Source organism: Phyllostomus discolor, chromosome 8 (genome assembly GCF_004126475.2).
Source record: "Phyllostomus discolor isolate MPI-MPIP mPhyDis1 chromosome 8, mPhyDis1.pri.v3, whole genome shotgun sequence".
Taxonomy (NCBI): Eukaryota; Metazoa; Chordata; class Mammalia; order Chiroptera; family Phyllostomidae; genus Phyllostomus; species Phyllostomus discolor.
In genome coordinates, this window is record NC_040910.2 from 77,960,081 (window position 1) to 77,983,734 (window position 23,654).

Consider the following 23,654-nt stretch of genomic DNA (forward strand, 5'->3'; position numbering starts at 1 on the left):
AAAAGAATTGATTACTGTGCAAATCTGCTCCGACATCTGGGAGTGTAATGAAATGTTTTCCAAACCTCTTGTTTGCCATTTGATCCTTCTGAACTTCTTTTCTTACTTTGATGACTTATATGTGGTTTTTTAATTTATTGATTTTAGAGAGAGAGAGAGAGAGAGAGAAAGACAGGCATCGATTTGTTGTTCCACTTATTTATACATTTATTTGTTGATTCTTGTATGTGCCCTGACTGGGGATCGAACCCCCCACTGTGGCGTATGGGGATGATGCTCTAACCAGCTGAGCAACCCACCTAGAGTAATAACTTATATAGTTTGTCTTTTTGACAACTAGAACAAATTTACATACACACTTTAAAACATTCCTCCTGGCTGTTGATGACAATGAAGGTTCATTTGTGAATAAAATTATACAAGATTTCTTGACTATTAAAATGTACCACTTTAGAGTTACTTGTAAGTAATTGTTACTTGTAGGAAGTTGAGGGAATAACTTAACAGTTAACAAGAGAAAAGACAGACAGACAGAAAAATCTGCTAAAAGAGAGAATTCATGATTTTTTTAACTTCGAAAATGTTCTCCATTATTTTTTATATTATTTATTGAAATTTCACAGTCAGCAATGGTCTAAATGAATTCAGAAACTGGTCGCTTGTACCAGCTTTAAAGAGACCATTTCTGATAGCAGTCAAAAGCTTTTTTTAAAGTTTTCTTGCCAAAATGACAATCTAAGCTCATCTTGTCAACCTCTCAATACGGGGAGTTTATGTTTAATCACTTCATATTTTCTTGAGTATTCTTGTGGCACATGGAGAATAGAACGCCACTGAGAGACTAAGTTCTGCATGTACCCAGTTCTCTGGAGAGCTACAGCCCGTGTTTATTTGAGCTATGGGGCCCCTTCGGCTTCTTCTATGTTTCTTTTACAACCAGAAGCTGTCTTTCCTCCTTGATTGTACTGTCTTTATTCTGTATTGTCTTCTTCTTTTTTTTTTTACAGCTATGACTATGAGTTAGTGTTTGGTATCTCCATGAAGAACATGAATAAAGCAGAGAGGCTGACTTTTGGTGATTCACTCATGACCCATGCCATGGCCTTCACTGCAGTCTCAGAGAAGGTACGGCCCGCTAAGCATGCCCACTACACTGTCTCCGCAGAGGGACCTCCATTCTCCTGCAGCCTCTTTGTCAGAGCTTCATTCAGAGTGTATTTGAGTTTGGTTAACAGCTTCCAAGCAAGACACTGTAGGTGCATCACTGGAGGTTTGGCCGCATACACAGAAGCAGTAAAAACAGCAACTTTCCATGGGGAGCAGCACTGGGGTCAGCAGGGAGTAAGGAAGGAACTGATTTTCTGTAACTTTGGAAGTTCTTGGTGTGAAGAGAGGTCGGCAAGGGAACCTGGGAGAAGATAACTTCTATTGAATAAGGAATTTAAGTGTGTCCCGAAAGTGTTCATGTCTTGATAACCTGTGTTCACACTCTCCTTCCTTTCATTCGTCATTCGGATTCTTCTGCAGTAAAATGTCTAACAGTAATTTGTGGACTGCATGCCCATCCACTACTGGATTTATACGGAGCAGGAAATTGGATGTAAAGTATTTGGAATTTCCTGTGAAATACTCTGAATAATAATATCACTGTTTCTAGGACACACTGTTGGAAACCACAGCTGAAACTTTATCTTTCATAAATAAGCCTTCCCAGCTCTGGGCTGCAGAATGATATTTTACACCTGTGCTCAGGGATCATGAGGAAGAAAAGACTTCAAACTATTGAAAAATTTTTAACTACCACAAGCAAAAATATTCTTTTTCTAACCCGTCTAATTTAGGGAAAGAGTCAAAGAATAACTAACTTGACATTAGAAGAAACTTTTAATAAAATATCATAAATAAATAAAATACTAAAGTAAATCAAATAGAATAAAATACTACTAAAATGGTACATTGTTTTTATTTATGTTCAGAACTACTAAATTCAGTGGACTTATAACTAAAGTTTCTTAAATTAAGGTTAAATTTTTAAATTTTTAGAGAACTATTAAGAAACAAACTAAAAATCTTATAATTTCTAAGAAAGGTTTGGCTTTTTGTCATTTTCCATCTCTTACAGAGTATCCATGTTTTTCAAAATTAATAATCATGCATACTTATTAAGAAATAAAAATCATACATACCATGTCATATTCTTGGGAACTTTCATTCTTTGATCATTTTTTCTTCAGGGGAAGGGAGCTACCTTACATGTTAATAGTATAAAGCAAAATTTATATTATCACAACTAGAATTTTATAGTGAGATTTTTCTCTTCCTTCCAGTTTGAGTTTTTGACCACTGAACCTAGCTTGCACTGCATTTGAATGGTAATGCAGAGATAAATGTCAGTAGCTGTGTTCTGAGATGTTCTTACTGCTGCTTCCTTAGAGCCCCTGTAAGGGAGGTCCAGATTTTATTCTATGTGTGTAGATGACAGAGAACACCTTAATCTAGGTCACGCAGGAATTCATTGGCAAAGGCAAGAAGAGGAAGCATTTTCAGGCTTACTATAATAAATGACCTTAGGTAATATAGATTCTGATGGTGGTGTTTAATTGGAGAGTAAAGATGGACTGTAATGGGGGGAACAGAAAACCAAAACGGGCATTTGCTAGGCTAGTCTTAGAATGTGTAGTTCAATGATGTAGTTTTGAAGGTATCTGGGACTCAGATAAGGGGTAGTACAGATAAGGGCATTTGAAATTGTGGGTTTGGTTGTTGACTATTTCTGAGACTGAAAATTACTGAGATCCAAGAAAACCGCCAAGGATAGAGTCAAATCCCATGTCGATGAGACTCATGCAGTTATATGCAAGTGGGAGTTGACAAATGAAATCATTAGGAGATAATACATGAGCCAGCTGTCTTCTCACGCTACAAAGATTTAAGTTGTTTTGACAGCAGTGAATGCCCTGGCTGAAAATGAAAAAGTCTTTCCCCAATGAAGCCTTCCTTTTGTCCCTCTCTGTGCCACTCTAGTAAAGCATGTAAATGGAGGTTTTTATGATGCATGTCATTGTTCCTTTAAGAAGATGAAATTGAGCTTATTTGATTAAGGAAGATAGAAGGGAGAGGACAGTAGTACTGCCTGGGTTTTGTTTTATGAAAATAGTCTATTCACTTTTGCTTTGCCATTCAATCTTTATTGGGTTAAACTCAATATTAACTAACCGAGTCAGTAAATCACACATTTGGAAAGTATCAATGCTTGGTTCTCCCAAGCAGGAAATGAAGCTGTATGATGAGAATGTGTTTCTTTCTTAAACTTTGACCAGACTTTAGAATCATTTCTAAAATAAATATATTGGGATGTCTTTGCAAAGAATGCTGATCAATTAATAGCAATAGGCTTGGCTTCAAATGGTGCTCACTGCTTTTAGTAATCTAATATTTTGTTTTTCTTAGCCAAGTAACACTTTAATATGCTTATTTTCTATATAGACTAGAGTGTAAAGGAGAAAACAGTATGATTGCTTTGTTAGGTCCATTGCATTTTTACCCCAAGAGCTTCAAACACTTCTGTTGGGGTCTCCCTTTAGCTGTAGCAGAAGAGACACGGCCCTGGTCGAACCCGGAGGCGTATGTCCTGGCCGTGTAGAGAAGGCTGCTGCTCCTGAGTGGCTGAAGAAAAGCCAAGATTAGCATGACGCGTCGGCAGTAGTTTCTGACTATCCCCTCTCACCCACTCTTTTGCAGGATGATCAGGATGGCGCATTCGTGAAATGGAGAGTGGAGAATTCGTGGGGTGAAGACCATGGCCAAAAAGGTGAGCTGAAGCTGGTAATAGCAGCTCAGGGTGCCTGGAGTCTGCTCTGCTCTCTGCCTCAAGAGATATGGGTAGAAAGCTGCCCTAGTGTGGAGCATTTTTCAGTAATTTATCCCATAGGATAGACTATTCCAGAGAAAAATCTGAGGATCTAGTTTGCCTCCAGGATCCCTATGACCAAAATAGTGTGTCTGAATCCCCTGAGCTGATGCTGAGACCAGTATGTGCTGGCATTCGCTCTAAACCATGCTGACCCTACTAGACCTCTTATACCAGAACACCCTGGCCACTGAGAAGGTTGAGTGCCCTTTGCAGGACACTTGCTCTATAGCATTTGGTGCATTTTCATTTCCTGCACTAACTGCCTAGAAAGTCAGAGCCTCTGAGCGGGAAAATGGGATTGGCAAGAAACTACGCATTCACTGGCGACTCTAGGAGCTGTGAAGCCTATAGAGTAAAAGAATGCATTGGTCAACTATGTTATTCTGACAAATCAAAACCCAGTCAGAAGTCATAAATACGTTATAATAATTAGACTTTAAAAAGCTCACAGGTAATATATGAGTTGTAGAAAAATGAAATATGTAGATAAACAAAAAGAAGAAAATTAATAATCTTACCACCCACAGATCACCATTAACTGATTAGGGTATTTTTTTTCTTGCAAATTTTTGAGACCATATTTTTAAAGACCGTTTTTCATAGTAGACAAAAAACCTTTTAAGGAGGTTTTATGTTTTAATTTTTAAGGTTTCAACCCAATGGTGGTGTTACTGTAGAATATCATGCATGTATTTGCATGTGTGCATGTGCTGGTGGCATTTGTAGCAGTTCTTTCTCAGATTTTGTATCCCCTACTTGTAGCCAGTGGATTCTGGCTAGGGAAGACACACTGGCCCAAACTTACTACACTAGATAGAAGACTGGGAGGAAACAGGTAGGGAACCCAGAGAGAGATACCCAAGCACTTGGAACCAAGCTTCCACATACATTCCCCCAAGCAGAAATCAGCCAGAAATTTTCTTAAAAGAAAAAGGAAACGGAGGTTACAGCAGCTCTTTGCCTGTTGCCTCCCTCAAGGTTCAGAACAGTGATCTTTCCCACTGTGTTGCCAGAGTCCCAGGATTTCCAAGGGTAAAGGTGGTGAAGGAGGAGGGTGGAGGTTGGGAAGTGAGCAGGTGGGGCTTCAGTAGTTTACATTTGAAAACTTCTGTCTTAGAAGAGCCTATTAACCTGCATTTTGAACTTGATATTATGCCATGATTGAGCAGCACAGGTCTACATATGATGGCCAAAACTTGGAGGCCTAGAATCTGTCATTCCAAGTCTTTTCGTCTTCCCATGAAACGATCATGGGTGGGTGTCAGCTAACTGTGCCTGGGATCTGCTGTGAGACTCAGCAGCCCAGTGTTTATATGTAAACAAATACAAGTGCTATCAGTGCATGTCTGTTCTTCGCAAGGTGGTTGCATGTCCCCTTTCTGTGATTTCTGTTACTGCTCTGTGATTATGTGGTGCTTATTAAATTATTGTTAATGTATTAGAGTTGCAACATATTTTTCAGTTGGTGATTTCTTAAAAGTTGAATTTCATTCTGAGACAAATGCATGTTGGAATCATGTAGAGAGGGTTATAAACCTTAAAACTAGCAGAAAACTTAAAAAGAAACAATTTACAATTTACTTATATCTGTAAATTGATGATAGTTAAATGAATGCAAGGGAATAGCATATCTTAAATTGGAAGGAAGTCTTTAAAAAAAAAAACCATAAGATATTGGTAGCTTGTTTAATTTTTGGTCTAACTTGGTCCCTGTAGTTGGGTTTGTTATCATAGAAGTTAGTATCTAAGAAACAGACTAAAGTTATGGTTTGTTTAGATGAGCCTGGATTACTTGGCTTGCTTCTGTGACATTTTTCTGTCTTTAATAGTCACTGAGTTTGACGATAACAATGTTATCCATGTAAGAGAGTATAAACATTTGTAAAGGCAGGCAAATGCTCGGTGTTTTGGGTAGTGTGAGTTACTGTTTTTATTATAGTACTTTGAACCTAAATACCTATTCTTACAGAGAATTCTGGCCTTTGCTAATTTTTTGTTTCATTCAACTGTACCTCTCTACTCTGACTCAATACTGATGATGTGTCGGTTTTGCTTATGCTGACTTACTCATTGTTATTACAGTCGTTCTTCTGTATCTACAGGGGATTGGTTCCAGGACCCCCCTGAATAGCAAAATCGGCAGATCTGAAAGTGCCTTATATAAAATGGTGTATTTGTATGTAACCTACATACATCCTCCCCTATACTTTAAATCATCTCTAGATGCTTATATACATAATATAATGTAAATACTTTTCTAATAGTTTTTATACTATTGTTTAGGGAATAATGGCAAGAAATAAAGTCTGTACATGTTCCATACATACACAGCCATTGTACACCTAACTATATAATTCACGTCAGCAAAAACATAACTGTTTTCCCCCGAATATTTCTGATCTGCGATTGGTTGAATCTGTGGATGTGGAACCTGCGGATGCAGAAGGCCAGATGTTGAGAGAGCTGGAGTCTTGATCCCGATTCCTTCCTAGTGAAATCTGCAGCTGTCCAGTCCAGATTAAAGCAACTCGTTTTGTTTTTCTGAATAACTGAAATGCCTGAGATTATGCAGAGCTTTAGTAGAAAGCCAAAAGATAAGAGTGACCTGAGTGGAGGTAGGGAATAGTTCATTCATAGCCCAAATAAATTATTCTCATGTATTTCTTGGTAATGAAGATTTAACAGGACAGAAGGAAAGAAAACATGATCTAATCTAACTGGCACACGTGGCCTGACCTTAAGAGAATGTGTACTGTGTTACTTCGCTGGTGATGCATGTTTATCCCAGCAGGGCCGTCCTTCCTGTCCGTCATCCTGGTGAGTACTGGCTGGCACGCCTGAGGCAGAGCCTGCCTCTGCGTTTCTCTCAGACACCTGACAATCTGAAACAGCATTGCTGGGATTTTGTTTCTACAGATAACATTGTTTAATAGTTTGTTACTATTCTCTTTGGGATTTCTGCTGTTAAGATTGATGGTTTCTGAAAAAGTAGTGTTAATGATACAAACTGGAGGTAAAGAGAGCAGAGATACGTAGGCAGGGTATCTGAGGGCTTTGCCCTCTGCCCAGGCTTGGGCTTCAGTCTTCCCCCACTGGTCATGTTCATGGCCATAACCTGATTATTTCACAGAATGGACAAAGATTCCTTCTGATTGCAAAAGACATAAAAGGAGATTATTAATTCTTACCTTACTGGGCCCTTTGGATTACTTCATGTTGGTGAATTCAGATTCCTTAGCTGGACTGAAAATTGGATGCACATCTAACGTGCTGTAAACTCCATGTGGCTTTCTTCTCCCCGCTGCTTCTTGAAATACTTGACTCTGCATTTCTAACTTGTTTATGAATCGGTGTCAGAAACATTTCACAGTTGGATGAAGGAACAGACCTTGGAACTTGTTACATTGTCTTTCATTTTGAAAAGTTTATAGGCTTATTAGAATAAATAGTTTGTAAGATGTAATCTGAGAAGAACATAATCTTTAAACCAAGATGACCCTAGTCTGATACTAGAGCCTGTTTTCTTAACCAGTAAAACGTGCTTCTCTGTTCTAGTAGCATCGAATCTACGCATGGAAATACCATAACTCGTAGTCTTTTTTGACCAGGAAGTAGTGACTGAAGGGACATAAAACTATATAAAGGATCTGAAGACATTGTGTACATGTCCAGTGTCAGGAGGAGGGGCTCTTAAAGTGCCATTTGGCTGGGAACGTGAGTAAGAAGGAAGGGCTGGGTTTGTGTCTGAAGTGAGCATATTGTGAGTTGGGTGAGTAAAAAACTGTATGGAGTCATCCCAAACTCCCCAGAATTATTTTGCAAATGTTGCTTTATGTTTTGCTTTTTGTGTGTGAATGCTGCTTTATAGTTTTTTTTTCTTAAATTTTTTTTATCTTGGACAATTTCAAGTACATATAAAGGATATATGGTTTCAAGGATACCCCCCATCACATGGGCCCGTCCCACAGCTTCGGTAGTTATCAACATTCTGCCGTGCATGTAACAGGTAGCTTTGGTTGCTAATAAATTAAATTCTTACACAGTCTCCCTAATGAACCAGTCGTACTATGAAGCTTCTCTATGATTGGTTCACATAATCATGAGATGGTGTTCCGGTCCTCATGTTTGATGCAGCACAGGTCTGAATGGTGGAATTACCATAACACAGCTCTTAATGCTTGTTTAGTCTGGTTTCTTAATGTGCTAAATAACAACCTTTTTATGGAAAAAGCCATACCAATTTTTTGGCCAACCCAATATATTACTTAAAGATAACTGATTATTTACAGATCTTTTTGAGATTCAGTTTTGGGTTTGTAGCACAAATAATATAAATTAGAGTCAATGTTGAGCTGAGCTTGCTGAAACAAGAGAAAATTACATGAGCCAAAGGCAGAGGCTTCTGATTCCGTAGAAGAGGGCGAGATACAAATTTGTTATGTCACCTCAGGGTTTTCCTGTCTCTGCAGGCCTGAGGAAAGCACTGTTACCGTCAAATGCGGGTATCTGAGTTCTTGCAGAGGGCCATGTCATTCTCTGTTTTTATTAACCAAAGGGCCTGCGTGATGGGGATAAAAATAGTACATTTGAATAGAACAGGAAGTGTGTGCTCTCAGATTGACTGCTGCTTTCTTATCAAACTGTGTGACTAGGAGAGGGCTACTCTTTTGTGAGAGGGGGACAGACTGTGGGGCAGAGGCCCTAGGACCAGGCCTCAGTTTCAGGGAGAAGTCCCCTCATTTAAGAGAAACTGTTGTATGTATGTTTGCTTTCTCCTGTGGAGAGGATCTGTTGTTTTCACCAAGTTGTTCCCAGCTGTGCTCACATTGGTTTGAGAAGGACAGGGGTTTTGAAGCACAGAACCTGGAGCCAAACTTCCTCAGTTTGCATCCTGGCAGTCCCCGCTTTCGCCTGTGTGGGCCTGGTCATGACATTGAACCTATCTAAGCCTTTGTGTGCCCAGCTATTGAGTGGAGATAATAACTGTACCCACCTCAGTTGTTGGGAGAGCCGCACCAAGCATAGAAGTGGTGCTCAGACATGGTGGCTGTCATTGTCACTGTCTTTCGTGTTACCTGGAGGCAGATGAGGGTGGGAGAACAATAACGAAGGCTCCTCAGCCTTTCCCTCCTGGAGGAGTGCCGTCTAACTTACCCCTGTAAGTTAGCTTTGTGTCTCTAAGAATTCAGGTCCCCCCTGCGACCATTGCGCTGCATCACCCATTTACTGGAGGGATGACTTGTCATGTGAGCTTGGTATCACCAGAGGAGCGGAGGAGGTGGCCAAACCGTGTGCTGAGGGAAAACCGTTAGCATTAGCTGCACCTCACATTTCTCGGTGGGATTTGGGGAACCCTGCACAGACTGTCTCCGACCCCCACAGGAACTTACACTTACCCGGGACACGGGCAGGGGATTTGAAGAGGGCTGTGATGCGGCACAGTGACACTCATGGCGAGCTCCTCAGGCTGAAGATACAGGATAAGGAGTTTGAGGGAAGCAGAAGAAGAGGTGATTCCTCCAAGAAGGCAGATGACAGAGGGAGGAAGGACCAGGGAGGGTCCTTCCCTGGGTGGGAGACAATAGGAAGACATTAAAGCTGCGGTCATTGGAACAGGTGAGGAGCTGGAGGCCCAGGGACTAGGTGGTGTCAGGGAGAGCTTGGAGGTAAATCGTTCTACAGCAGAGCAGTCAAAAAATGAGTCAAGGAAAAGGCTTTGGGGTTGGATTTTAAGGCAGTTTTTGGAAATTTTTAGAGGGGCGGGGGTGGGAGCCCAGCAGTCTTATTATGCCCATTAGCAATGTTTTAGTACTTCCTTCCTTCAAATGCTGGGGGAGGGGGCAGTGGAAACTGGGACAATTTCGGCTATAAATCTTGCCCCATAGGTGTCAGTAATGCATTATAAGAACAGGTAGGTAAAGCATAAACACAAGGATAAGTACAAAATAATATAAGGGATAAACTGCAAGGGAGATGGTGAGTGATTGGAAATGTGAAGGCTCCTTAGCAGTTCGCCAGTGGTGAGTGGAGTTCTAGGAAAGGTCTGTGGGTTGTGCTTTTTGTTTTGGAGAGGAAGTGGCCGGCCAGCCACGGAAGTGGTGTCTGAGGGGTAAGGCCAAGAAATAACGTGGCCTGCCATCCGTGGAGCTCTTGAGGAATGATCCAAAAGCGGGCTGTGTCTGAAACAAATAGGAGTAGCGGCACTTTGGGTGTCAGAAGGCACTGATTTTCTGCTGGAAAACAGAACCTTGGATGACACCTAAATTTTCCTCTCCTGTGCGGCAGTGAGACCCTGACAGAACTGTGTGCTCTCAGACGTGCCTGGGTCGCACTCACTGGTGCAGGGGGAGGGGAAATCAGACCGGTTGGAGAGTTGCCCTCTGTCTTCCGCCCAGAGGTGGACTGGCTTCTTCTGGACTCCATGGCAGAGGACACTTCCTCGGGAAGTGTGGACTTTTGCTGACCGAACTTTGTTGTGGTTTGATAGTTTAAAAAATATACCCATAAACCAAAACAACCCTCTTTCTCTACCATGCTTTGCATTCTGCCTTTTTCGTAGTAGATTTATCAGGGAAATGGTATCTTCTCTAGTTTTGTTTTGTTTTTTTTTTTTTTTGAAGGAGACCACAGTTAATATCCAGCTACGAGGGTAACCCTTCTATCAGCAAAAGGTTCAGAAGCATGAATGTGTTCTCACCACGTACTTGGTATTTACTCTGGAGGAAAAAGAACCTTCTTCTCAGATCACCATCCAAATGTCTGTCTCATAAGTGGTGATGTTTTAAAAAGATTGTTTGTTTTTACACAGAGGGAAAGGGAGAGACACACCAATATGTAGTTGCCTCTCATGTGCCCCTTACCGGGGGGCCTGGCCCACAATCCAGGTATGTGCCCTGACTGGTAATTGAACCGGCACTCAGTCCACTGAGCTACACCAGCCAGGGCTCATAGTGGTGATTTTGGTTCACTTCTTCTGGTTGTGGAATATTTTTTCAGGAGGGAGGGAGTTAACATCCAACCCACACTGTTCTCCATTCTTCTAAATACATGCACTTAGAATACATGGCATCTCTTTGATTTAAAGATACAAAAGATCTCATAAATGGGCCCTCCAAAAGCTGGGCACATGACTGTTGATGCGTGATGTGTGAGCAGATGAAATTGGTTCCAAGCAGCAAGGCGCCTAAGCCAGGTTACATGCTATTATCTGTTGCTAAAGTTGTTAACTCTGCTTCTTTGCTGTTGAGTGCTCTGTTGGAGGAAGACCTGGATTTCAGTGGGGGCTTTACTTTTGGCTGTGAGACTTCAGACAACTCATGCCAACCCTGCCTGACTGGTAATGATATTGTCAGGATTAAAATCAAAACAAGGACAGCAGATGTGAAATTGTATTGGAAAGTGTCACCTCCCCACAGATTTTTATGGGAGTGTGTGTCTGTTTGCTTTCTAAGTATAATTCATTTAGTAAATAATAAAATTACATTGTTCCAAAATTAAAATACAAAAAAGTATATAAAGAGGAATCTTGTATTCATCTGTGTCACTTCCCTTCCTCTTCTTTGAGGTACCCATTCCTGTGTGTTTCTCTTACATCTTCCCAGAGTTTGTTAGTGCACCAAAGATAGTGCATCTTGTACCCTGCTCTGCATCTTCTCGCTTCACTTACCGATATGTCTTGGAATTTCCTTATCAGTATGTTTCCACATCAGTGCAGCTTCATTACCTTCCATTGTCTGGATGTACCATAGTTTGTTTAACCAGTTCCTGTACTAATAGAACTTGGGTTGTTTCCAGTCTTTTGCTGATACAGACAATATTGCCATGAATTAATATGTGTACAATGCTTAGAATAGTGCCTGACACACAGTAAGAGCTACACAGTCCTTGCTGATGTGACTCAGTGGATTGAGTGCTGGCCTGTGAACCAAAGGGTCTCCAGTTCAGTTCCCAGTCAGGGCACATGCCCCAGTTGTGGGCCAGGTCCCCAGTAGGGGGTGCACTAGAGGCAACCACACATTGATGTTTTTCTCTTTCTTTCTACCTCCCTTCCCCTCTCTCTAAAAATAAGTAAATAAAATCTTAGAAAAAGAAATAGTGCCTGGCACATAGTGAGAGCTAAATAAATATGAGTTGTTATTGTGCATAAATAAATACACAGTATATAATTCACATCACGTGCATGTGAGTGCTATGCATCTGCTGGGTAAAGTCCCAAAATATCATTACTTGGTGACAAGGGTAAATATATGTATTTGAAATTTTTCTAGATATTGCTAAATTCCATTCTATAGGAATGGAATTATTGCACAGTTATTTGTGTTATTTTGCACAGTTGCAACCTACTGTCTATATCGGCGATTTTCAGCAGGTATACTGCAAAAACTTTTAAAACATGCATGTGCCGCAGCACACTGGTTGACTGTTTAGTGTCAGGTATTGCGTGTTTTAAAAACTCTTGCAGCACATAGGTTGAAAGTCGCTGCTCCGTGTAAATGTGCGGCATTAGGGCATGCTCTGCAGTGACACAGTGGGTACCTAGCAGAAGTGGCTGACGCATTGTCACTACTTAGTCATCCACTAACATTGTGCATGTTCCTGGTTGGGACTAGACTGTGTCAAGACCTTAATGAGCAATGAGCTTTTCATTGAGACTGTATTTCTGATGCTTTCTTACCACTCAGCCTACTTTTTTCTTATTTATTTTTCATTATAATAGCAGAAAAATGTTTACATAATACCAAATTTGGAAGCCAGAAAGGAAAAGACTGATAAGCTTGACTTCATAAAAAAAAAGTTTTAGTAGACTAGAAAATATCATAAACTAAATTTGAAGGGAAATTATGTAATGGGGAAATGTTTGCAACCATTGTTATAATTTGCAAATATTTAGTTCACTATTAATGATTACTATGAAAAAGGCAAGCACACCAGTTAAAAACAGGCAGAGGTCCCAAGCAAGCATTTTACAAAAGAAAACTGTAAACAACAAGCAGACATATATGCACAAATTGAGGTTGGACCCAAAGAGAATGTTGTAATTATATATACCAAGTACTGATGAGGATATAAGGAAATTAAAAGATAATTAAGGGTGTAACAGAGATTTAGTTACAAGAATACCTGCCGCAGTGTTGTTCCTAAGCACGAACAAAGGTCCGGTTTCCAGCGGTGGCCGGAGTGATGGGATGCATTCAGTTCACCCTGCAAATTCAGCACTTTGCCATTATCATGTAAATAGATGTGCTTCTTTTTTATCAGTGTGAAAAGAACAGTATTGGAAGACTGCATGTTTAGTACTTTGTAACAGAAGAGCATGTGTGATATCTCGTTTTCACTAAATGTATGCAATCTATATGTAGAAACTATCCAAGATGTATGTAAAACTGGAAGAGGGCTTATCCCAAGGTGGTGGAGTCGTGGGCAGTTTCAGAATTTGTGGTCCCCTCCTCCCAGCCACCTCTTCCTCCTGCTCCTCATCTTTCTCCTCCTGTGTTTCCAAGATATTTTTTTAAATTTTATTTTAATAATTGTTCAAGTACAGTTTTCTCCCTTTTACTCCCATTCCAGCCCACCCACCCAACCCTCCTCACTTCCCTGCCATTACCACCCTCCCCCTAGCTTTTGTCCATGTGTCCTTTAAATTTGTTCCTGAAAACCCTTCCCATTCTCCCCTGAAATTCCCTCTTTTCTCCCCTCTGGTCACTGTCAGTCTGTCCCCTATTTCAGTGTCTTTGGTTATATTTTGCTTGTTTCTTAGGTTCCTGTTAAAGGTGAGATCATATGGTATTTGTCTTTCATTGCCTGGCTTGATTCGCTTAGCATAATGCTTTCCAGCTCCATCCATGCTGTTGCAAAGGGTATGAGCTCCTTTCTTTCTGCTGCATTGAATTCCATTGTGTAAATGTACCATAGTTTTTTGATCCATTCATTTACTGATGGGCTTCTAGGTTGCTTCCAGCACTTAGCTATTGTAAATTGTGCTGCTATGAACATCGGGGTGCATAGGTTCTTTTGGATTGGTCTTTTAGTGTTCTTAGGATATAGTCCCAGCAGTGGAATTGCTGGGTCAAAAGGCAGATCCATTTTTAGTTTTTTGAGGAAGTTCCATACTGCTTTCCATAGTGGTAGTACCAGTCTGCAGTCCCACCAACAGTGCACTAGGGTCCCCTTTTCTCCACAACCTCTCCAACACTTGTTGTTTGTTGCTTTGTTTATGGTGGCCATTCTGACTGGTGTGAAGTGTTATCTCATTGTGGTTTTAATTTGCATCTCTCTCTGATAGCTAGCAATATTGAACATTGTTTCATGTGTCTTTGGATCGTCTGTATGTCCTCCTTGGAGAAGTGCCTGTTCAAGTCCTTTGCCCATTTTTTAATTGGGTTACTTGTCTTCTTAGAGTGGAGTCGTGCAAGTTCTTTATATATTTTGGAGATTAAACCCTTGTCTGAGGTATCATTGGCAAATATGTTTTCCCATACAGTTGGTTTTCTTTTTATTTTGATACTGTTTTCTTTAGCTATGCAAAAGCTTTTTATTTTGATGAGGTCCCATTTGTTTATTCTTTCCGTTATGTCCCTTCCAAGCTGTTTTATAATGAGCCTGAACTGTCTGGGTAATCTCTAAGGACTCAAAAAAGCAATATAACATTTCAGAAATTCAGGGAAGGGATCACCTACCCTATGATATAAGATTATCATTGTTTCATGGTTCCCCCCCGTATATCTCAGTTTGTAACATAGTTGTAATAATATAGGATATACCATTTTTCTGTACTTATCACTTTTTAAGTTTTTCCTGTTACTACATAGTCTTCATAATTTCATTTCAAATGACTAATGTTTTGTAAAGTGGTTTCTCACTCTTTATTAGGAAGTTTGAATTGTGAGACAAGTGTCTTACCAGAGACTTGTGAGTGTCTCACAAGAGTCACTTGTAAGAAAGCAAGCAAGGTTTTTGCTTTCTTTTCTGGAAACCTCTCTTCAAACTCGAATTATCACCGGCAGGTGGAAGCTGGCAGTGGTGCGATGAGGCCTCAGTAGACGGGCTTCCTCAGGTGCACGCAGCCAGACAGGTCCCTCAGAGCAGAACAGATGGCTTGACTTTGTCACGCCCCTTTTTAAAAACAGCAACAAAAATTAATCGCAAATAGCTTGTTGGTAAGATGAAGTGCTTCATAGAACAAAGAAAAAATATATAACATGTATCTAATTCATAAATGCTGATAACACCTCTCACCTTCATCTAGGTTTAGATCTCTAGGAGGATTTCGGAAAACTGGGTTTCTCTGGTAAAGTGGCCCTGAAGCCCTCTGGCCATTAGAAAAAGGGCGGTCCCCAGGGAAGACAGAAAAATCTGCGGCAGGGATCCCAAGGTTAAACTTTCCCTTAAACTAACCCATTGGAAGCTGTTCTGTCGCCGAGTGACTTCGGCCGACGCTCCCGAGCTGCGCCCACAGACACTGGTGCGCGTCTCGGAACCAACACGGAGACGGGCCGGCTTCTGGAGGCTCGTGTGCTTGTTTGGTTTCTTTCTCGTTGAGTGTAAATAAGACATTAAAATTGAAACAGAGTTTAATTTCGCCTTAGTTCCTAAAGCTGACTCTCTTGATCCATTTACCTCTGTGTTTCCCTAAATGTAACCTTGGGGTCCCTGCGGCAGATGTTCCTTGTCCTTCGCGTTTTCCTCGGGGAGCGGCGTCTTCTGCCAGCCAGACGGCCCGGAAGCCGCAAGCCATGCCTTCCCTGAAGTCAAAATGGCCCCGTTCTGGCCGCCTGCGTGGATGCTCCGCTGCTCCCTTGGGTGCCAGACATACTGATCCCAATCTTCTCAGTCAAACTCCAGGACACGCAGTATCAACTGTTACAGCAGCCACAAGTTCATTATCTACTCGGAGTGCAATTACTTTGCTGCCCCCAAGACCGTGGGGTGTTTGTGGGCCCCAAAGATCTCATATCCTGAGAGAGAGACTAATCATGGCAGGTCCTCTTGGCAGGGACACCGAAAGGGTGGATTGCGATCGATAGGAGTTTTAATTTGTGAGGACTTAATCTGATCTGCTTTTGGAACAAGATGTGTAGATGTACTTATTGTCCATTTTCTCTGTGCATTCTTTGAGGACTCATTTGATTCTGTGACGATAGTATTGTCATAAGGGCACAGAACTTTATTACATGAGTCTGCCTCTGTCCTTCACCTGCCTGGCTGTCCAGTTGCTGCTCCGAGGATTTGTTCAGCCTGCGTTGCGGTAAAGGGAAGGATGACGAATGTCTCACATGGTGTATTGTTTAGTAACCTGGTCTTCTGCCACCAGAAGAAGACCCCTTTTTGGGAAGGCAGATACTGCATTTCTTAGGATGCAGCGAGAAGTGGTGCTGGTCGGCCCTTCAGGTGACCAGGCTTTGGTTGCTAGACCTCGGTGGCAGTGCTGTGGGTGGTGGTCAGCAAGGGCCAGGTCCTGAACAACCGGCGCAGCAAAGCCGGGGACTCTGAAATGTACGATGGAGACAAACCACAGGTGGCACAGGCCACAGTGTTTGTCCGCGCTTTCCTTCCTCATGTCTCCTGCTGGGAAAGGAGCACTGGACAGGAGGCTGGCATCAGGGGCCAAGGCGCACCCCCTTGCCTCGCTGGGCCAGAGCCCTTGAGCACTTCTCCAGGGCATCTTCTTTGGAGGGTGGGCGTGCTGGGCCGCGTCAGGAGGAGCAGGCTTTGCCCTCTGTCGGCGGTGAGGCGTGGGATTGGGCGTAGATGACCTCAGCAAAGCAGTTGTGTTTTCAGGTTAAATGATGTCCTCTGTCACACCACTTAGCTTACAAAATTAGACTCACCATCATGTTGCTTTTAATTATTTAAAACGGTCTTGCTTTTAGAGCAGCAGTTCTCTGAGTATGGCCCGAGGACCCCTGTGGATTGCTGGGACCCTTTTAGGGGGTCTGCAAGGTCTTCCATTCTGCAGCAAATGTCTGTCCGAGGTCAGGTTTTCTCTGCTTCAGGCAGAATAACAGCTTGCAACGGACTGAACACAGAAGGCAGATACTGGAATTCAGCTGTCTGCCGTGAAGCCAGGCATTATATTGTAAAACAGTACCACTTTTCTAACTAAAGTTTATTTTGTTTTGGAAGATATAATTATTTTTTCCTAAAAATACATTATTTATATTCTTGTTTTTATGTTTTTTAATTCTTATTTTTATATGCATTAATATTTTAAACCTTCCATTTAAAGTTTTATCATGGTAAATGTCAGAACTTACAACCCACGTAAACAGATTCTTGGTTCTCCACATACAGTCTCGGCCCTGGGGCCGAGAAGTTTGAGATTGCTGCACCAGGGGACTCCTTTGGAGGAGGACCCGCATCTTCTCCCTTTCCCTTGGTCCTGTGTAGTAAGAAATGATATAGCACAGACCTAGATTTGCACAAATACTTTTGGAGAAAATTGGCTGGTGTCTGGAGCACAGTAGGTGCAGACACGGGAGGTGGTGGTGGTGCTGGTGGCAGTTCCTGCGAGTCCTCAGATGTGCGGGTGTGTGTGGTGCCCTGGGTCGGTGTGCATTTGTGCTCTAGGCTCGTTCCCTGGCCCAGTCTTTTTGTTTGTTGTTGTTTTTTAAGATTTTATTTATTGATTTTTAGAGAAAGGGGAAGGAGGGAGAAAGGGAGAAAAACATCAATGTGTGGTTGCTTCTCACATACCCCCCTACTGGGGACTTGGCCCACAACCCAGGCATGTGCCCTGATTGGGAATCAAACCAGCAACCCTCTTGGTTTGCAGGCTGGCACTCAGTCCACTGAGCCACACCATCCAGGGCCCAGTCTTGTTTTAATACCTACACTGGAGTCTTAGGTGAAGCACTTTTCCCACTGGTCAAGTTTGTTAGAAGTATATTCTTGAAGGGAAATTTGTGTTGTCTCAGTGGAGCCTAAAACACAGGTTGATCTTCCTGAGAGGAGCAGGCAGGTTTCTGGGAAGGGTACCTAATGACACCACCCTCTTTCCCTCAGCTGAGCTCTCAGCCTGGGACAGTAGCTCGCTGTGTCTCTGCAGTCTTGCCCCTGGAGAGAGCCATACACTGGGGAAGAGGGGATGAGCAGCTGTCTCAGCCTTCCAGTTCTGCCTGCCCCTTATGGAAGATTTCCTCCTCAGAAAGCAAGGACTGTTGTAGTTTGATCCACAAAGTATCATTGGCAATGAGTGTCTACTTGGGAATGATGGCCCGGCCCCCTCAAGACTCCCCTAGCAGTTTGTTTGTCTAGGACAGAGAGGAAGGCAGGGGAACAGCCAGTGATGCTGAGCAGGTAGGTAGGGTAAGAATGGAACTGGTGTGCTTGCCCTTCTGACCCTAGAGATTAACCCCCTCAGTGTGGCTGTATGAACAAGAAGCATTTCGCCTACCCTCTTGACTCCTCCATTCCCCGTCAGTGAGACAGCCTGGACGGTGCACCAGCACAGGATCTGCTAACAGCCTTAGGTCCAAGGCCCAGCTCTGAACCTCACCTGTGTGACTGGGCACACTGCTTAGTTACTCTGAGCCCCAGATTTCTAATTGGTAAAAATATAGCCATGCCTGTCCTGTCTGCTTCACAGAATTGCTAATAAGACCTAGATTAAGTGGGATTATAGACGAGAAAGTGAAAAACATGTACAGAACTAGTTTGGTAAAAGGCTTCTTAATGGTCAATGGGTTTCTGCTCTTCGACCCTTGCCCTCTGGACTCATGAGGCTTCCATTCCTCCCTCCAGGTTACCTGTGCATAACCGATGAGTGGTTCTCTGAATATGTCTATGAAGTGGTGGTGGACAAGAAGCATGTTCCCGAAGAGGTGCTAGCTGTGTTCGAGCAGGAAGCCATTGTCCTGCCAGCCTGGGACCCCATGGGGGCTTTGGCCAAGTGATAGCCTCCAGTTCTTTCCTCCTCCCGTGGAACCTGAAGTCGCTGCAAAGGACAGATCCAGGAACTGAAGCCAAAGTTACACATGCGACTGTGTGTTCCCACAGGACACAGTCAGACTCTTGGATTTCTCCTCCAGGAACCTCTCGGGGAAGTGTGCTTTATGTCAAAACAAAATATTCTTAAAGAAAATAAAAGGGAAAGATCAGGTCACATTATCTATTCTCCTCACCTCCAACAGCTCAGGATCTCTTAGCGTTTTAATCAGATGTAATTGTGTGTCTCAACTCTGTCAAAAAGGTGTGGTCCGGTGTCTGCTTTAATAAGACAGGAGGGGATGAGCAATCGAGGAGTGTGGAAAGAAAATGGACCTAATGCTCCTTGTTCCTAGAGTAGCGTTGGGGGAGGGTTGCCCTAAGATTCGAGCTCTCCAAGCTGCATGCTGCCTGACAGTCCGCTGCCCTTCCGGATGGCAGTCGCTGAATTCGGTTTTTCCCAGGTGAGTTCGTGTGCCTCTCACCGCCCAGGAGTGGGAGGTCGATCAGTTCCAACCCGATTTCTTCCTGTCGTTCTGAACTGGCGGGGAGCACAGCTGTGCTTGAGTTGGGGTTAAGTAGACACTTAGAGAAACTTGAGTGAGAGAACAGCCAAAACCTTATCATGATCTGAATTATAATTATTAGGAGACGCTCTGGCCAAATGGTTTAATTTCTGCCTCTGGAATTGGGAGTTGGGTGGGCAGGAAAAAGTGATACCCATTCTTTCTGACAACTAGATGGTGCTGAGAAGCTTTTAAATAAAACACTTTGCTAAATGAGAGTAAGTTGGCTTATTTGATCTAAGAAGTGTTTCTGTATTTAGCCACAAAAGAAGGCAACCAGGTGACTCACGTTCTGCAAAGTGAAAAAAGAGCCAGGTGGCTCAGGGCTCTCCTGCTTCGGCTCGTCTCTGGGGTGGGACCCTTCCCAGCCTGGACTGGTGCTCACTGGCTTCCACGCACATAGTTAAGAGTGCTTGTGTCCCTCCAGTTGCCACTTTTTAATCCCCACCCAAGGATATGTTTGCTTGTGTTTTTTGTTTGTTTGTTTGAATTGATTTTAGAGAGAGGGAGAGGGAGAGAAAAAACAAAAAACAAAACCCATCAATCTGGTGTGTCCCTTAGGTGGCCCAACTGGGAATTGAGTCTGCAGCTTTTTGGTGTACAGGACAACACTCCAACCCACGGAGCCACCCGGCCAGACAACCACTGCACCCAGATCCCGGGTCCCTACAAGGGTGGAAGGGGTCAGCCTCAGAATGTGCTGGAGATTATGTATTTTACTGAGACTGGGCCTTCTTTTGCTGAAAGCCAATAAGTGTAGCCCCCTAATAAATACTTCCATTGGTGCCTGAGCCCCATACCTTTCTGACTGTCCAGGAATCTTCTCAGTCCTAGCAAGGGTGTAGTCTAACAGCACTTTCCTAGATAACATTAGATAAAGGCTCCTGCTTTCATCAAAGTGTTACAGAACTTTGGTAATCCTGTCCCAAGCAGGAGAAGCAAGTCAATTTCTAGACACATCATGGCAAAACCTTAGAACACATCTTAGAAGCATCCAGGAAGAAAAGACAGATTACCCCCAAAGAAAAGACAATTAAATTAATAACTAAGTTCCCGACAATTATATTAGCCAGAAGACAATGAAATATATCTTTTAAGTGCTATGAAAAGTTAACTGGGAACCTACACAGCTATACTCAATAAAACTGTCAAGAACAAGGATGAAATAAAAGACATTTTTATTCAAAAACTGTTGGCGGGCTGTCTATGGAGCACACCCATGCCTTTCCCTACCCCCTACTTTCCCCAGGGCACACGCCTTCCACCCCCCAAACCACACCTCTTCTCCTCTCCCCTCAAGGCTTCTCCCCCACCAGCCACCACTTCTGCCTTTCCCTCCCTCTCCCTTTCCCCTGCTCTGCCCCCTGAGCTTCAAGGTAACTTGTTTCCTGAGCCCATTTTTTTCTATGGCTCACTTTTTCAACCTCTTACTTTCTAAATAAATGTTTTCTTATAATTTGGGCAAAAAAATAATAACTTGCCCAGACCAAAGGGAAATGATCCCATATGGAAGGTCTGAAGAGAAAACGATAAATACATGCATCATTTAAACAAAGTGTGTGGGGGGGAACCCTATGGAGTTTAAAACCAGATAAAACTAAAATATGTGAAAACAGGGAAGGAGATGGTTGGAATAAACATTCTAATGGCCTTATGCCATTCAGGAAGCAAATAAATATGTTGATTAAATTTTAACTTTGGTATGTTTATTATATGTGCTGAAAATTTCTAGATTACTGAAAAATAGAGGATGTAGTTTCCAAACAAGATTGATGCATAGGACAAGGTAGGGGAGAGAAAAGAAAATGCAGGACAAATAAGAGTCCAAAATAAGGTGGTAGAAATAATCTAAATGTGTCAATAGATGTGTGTGTGTGTGTGTGTGTGAATGGGCTATATGTTTCAGAAAAAAGCTAAAATGTCAAACTGGGTTTTTAAAAGAGGTTTAGCCATAAACTGAGAAGAGACATCAGCAATTGAGGGTATAACAAAGGACAAGAAAGATACATCAACATAAACTAACCAAATTAAATCTGTTACAACTATACTAATAACCAGCAAAATTAAGACCGCTCTGAATAACCCAACAGACTAATTCTAGGGTATGTTATTCACAGCCTTCCTTGAGTTGTACAACACAGTGGCCCTGGAAGTAAGTTTTCAAGTAAAAAGCATTACTGGAGATAATACATAATTATATATTTATTCAATTCTCCAGAAAAAAAATAAAGATACTTTCATAGATACATACTTGGTATGTATCTACTGATGTTACCTCAGAGTACATAAAACAAAAACAGCTACATGGAAAAATAAGTATTTTAATATTGTAATGGAAGATTTTAACATCTCAGTTATTGAAAGATCAAGAAGGTGAGTATAGAAGAACGCAGCCCTGAGAGAGCAAGTGTTAAGACTGGACGGAATATGGAACTGAATGAACCTAGGAAGGCCAATGGAAAGAAGGTTAGGGAAGGAAATAGAGCCTCCTGAAACGATACTACAACTAAGTAGATGCACCTATAGTTTTAATTCAAGTGATGCATCATCAGCATAATCTTTCAATACCCTTAATCTGTATTAGAAATCTTACACGTGGAGTTGGACTTCTGTCAGTGGAGAGATAACGGGCTGATACTAACAATGATCCACTTGATCATCGTTAACTGAATTTTCTGCTCCTTCTTGAATCCATCTTCCACACCTACTCCCTGCCTCTTGCTTCTTTTCCACATTTGAATCTCTGAGCTTTCTTCAGTTTAAAATTTAAGGCATTCTGGAAGAACTTCCAGCCAAGATGGAGGTGTAGGTAGACACACTTTGCCTCCTCGTACAACCAAAAGGACAACAACAAATTTAAAAAAATATAACCAGAACTGCCAGAATATTGAACCGTATGGAAGTCTGACAACCAAGGAGTTAAAGAAGAAACATTCATCCAGGTAGGTAGGAGGGGCAGAGACAGGCAACTGGGGCGGAGAGGACACATGGCAAAGTGGTGGCTGGAGGACCAGCAGTCCCACATTTGCTTGCAGATAAACTGGGAAGAACAATTGGGAAGCAAGACAGACCATGCAACCCAGGGTTCCAGTGCGGGGAAATAAAGCCTCTAAATCTTCAACTGAAAAAACCTGTGGGGGTTGTGGTGGTGGGAGAAACTCCCAGCCTCACAGGAGAGTTCACTGGAGAGACCCACAGGGTCCTAGAATGTACACAAAACCACCTACCCGGGAATCAGCACCAGAAGGGCCCAGTTTGTTGTGGGTAGTGGGGGCCGTGACAGAAAGCTGCCGAGAGCCAAACAAGCAGCTTTGTTCCCTTTCGGACCCCTCCCCCACATACATTGCCACAACTCAGTGATGTGGCTTGCCCCACCCTGGCAAATACCTAAGGCTCTACCCCTTATTACATAGTAGGCACACTGAGATAAAAAAAAAATGGCCCAAATGAAAGAACAGATCAAAGCTCCAGAAGAAATACAACTAAGCAATGAAGAGATAGCCATCCTATGAGATGCAGAGTTCAAAACACGCAATCAGGCTGCTCACAGAATTGGTTGAGTATGGTCACAAAATAGAAGAAAAAGTGAAGGCTATGAAAAGTGAAATAAAGGAAAATGTACAGGGAACCAACAGTGAAGTGAAAGAAACTGGGTCTCAAATCAACGGTTTGGAGTAGAAGGAAGAAAGAAACATTTAACCAGAAAAGAATGAAGAAACAAGAATTCAAAAAAATGAGAGGCTGAGGAACCTCTGGGACAACTTTAAACATTCCAACATCCAAAGCATAGGGGTGCCAAAAGGAGAAGAGGAAGAGCAAGAAATTGGAAATTTATTTGAAAACATAATAAAGGAGAACTTCCCCATTCTGTCAAAGGAAATAGACTTCCAGGAAGTCCAGGAAGCTCAGAGAGTCCTAAAGAAATTGGACCCAAGGAGGAACACACCAAGGCACATCATAATTACATTACCCAAGATTAAAAATGAGAGACTCTTAGAAGCAACAAGAGAGAAGAAGACAGTGACCTGCAAAGGTGTTCCCGTCAGACTGTCAGCTGATTTCTCAAAAAAGACCTTACAGGCAAGAAGGGGCTGGAAAGAAGTATTCCAAGTGAAAGGCAAAGACCTACATCCAAGATTACTCTATCCAGCAAAGCTATAATTTAGAATGGAAAGGCACGGGACTTATCTAAGAAAAAAAAGATGATCGAAAGTATGAACAGTAAAATGACAACAAACTCACAAATATCAACA

General features: G+C 42.2%; 1 protein-coding gene across 2 annotated transcripts in view; it reads left to right on the plus strand.

The window, feature by feature from the left end:
- Window positions 1–19,619, plus strand: part of BLMH (bleomycin hydrolase) — a 39,950-nt gene extending 20,331 nt beyond the window's left edge. The window contains exons 10-12 of one of the 2 annotated variants that reach the window (XM_036033304.1): window positions 1,008–1,125; window positions 3,742–3,811; window positions 18,653–19,619. In XM_036033304.1, the coding sequence (XP_035889197.1) occupies window positions 1,008–1,125; window positions 3,742–3,811; window positions 18,653–18,804 (340 nt within the window). In that variant the 3' untranslated portion in view covers window positions 18,805–19,619. The remainder of the gene's footprint in view (window positions 1–1,007; window positions 1,126–3,741; window positions 3,812–18,652) is intronic. The other variant, XM_028520505.2, reaches the window with a different exon arrangement.
- The last annotated feature ends 4,035 nt before the right edge of the window (window positions 19,620–23,654 follow it).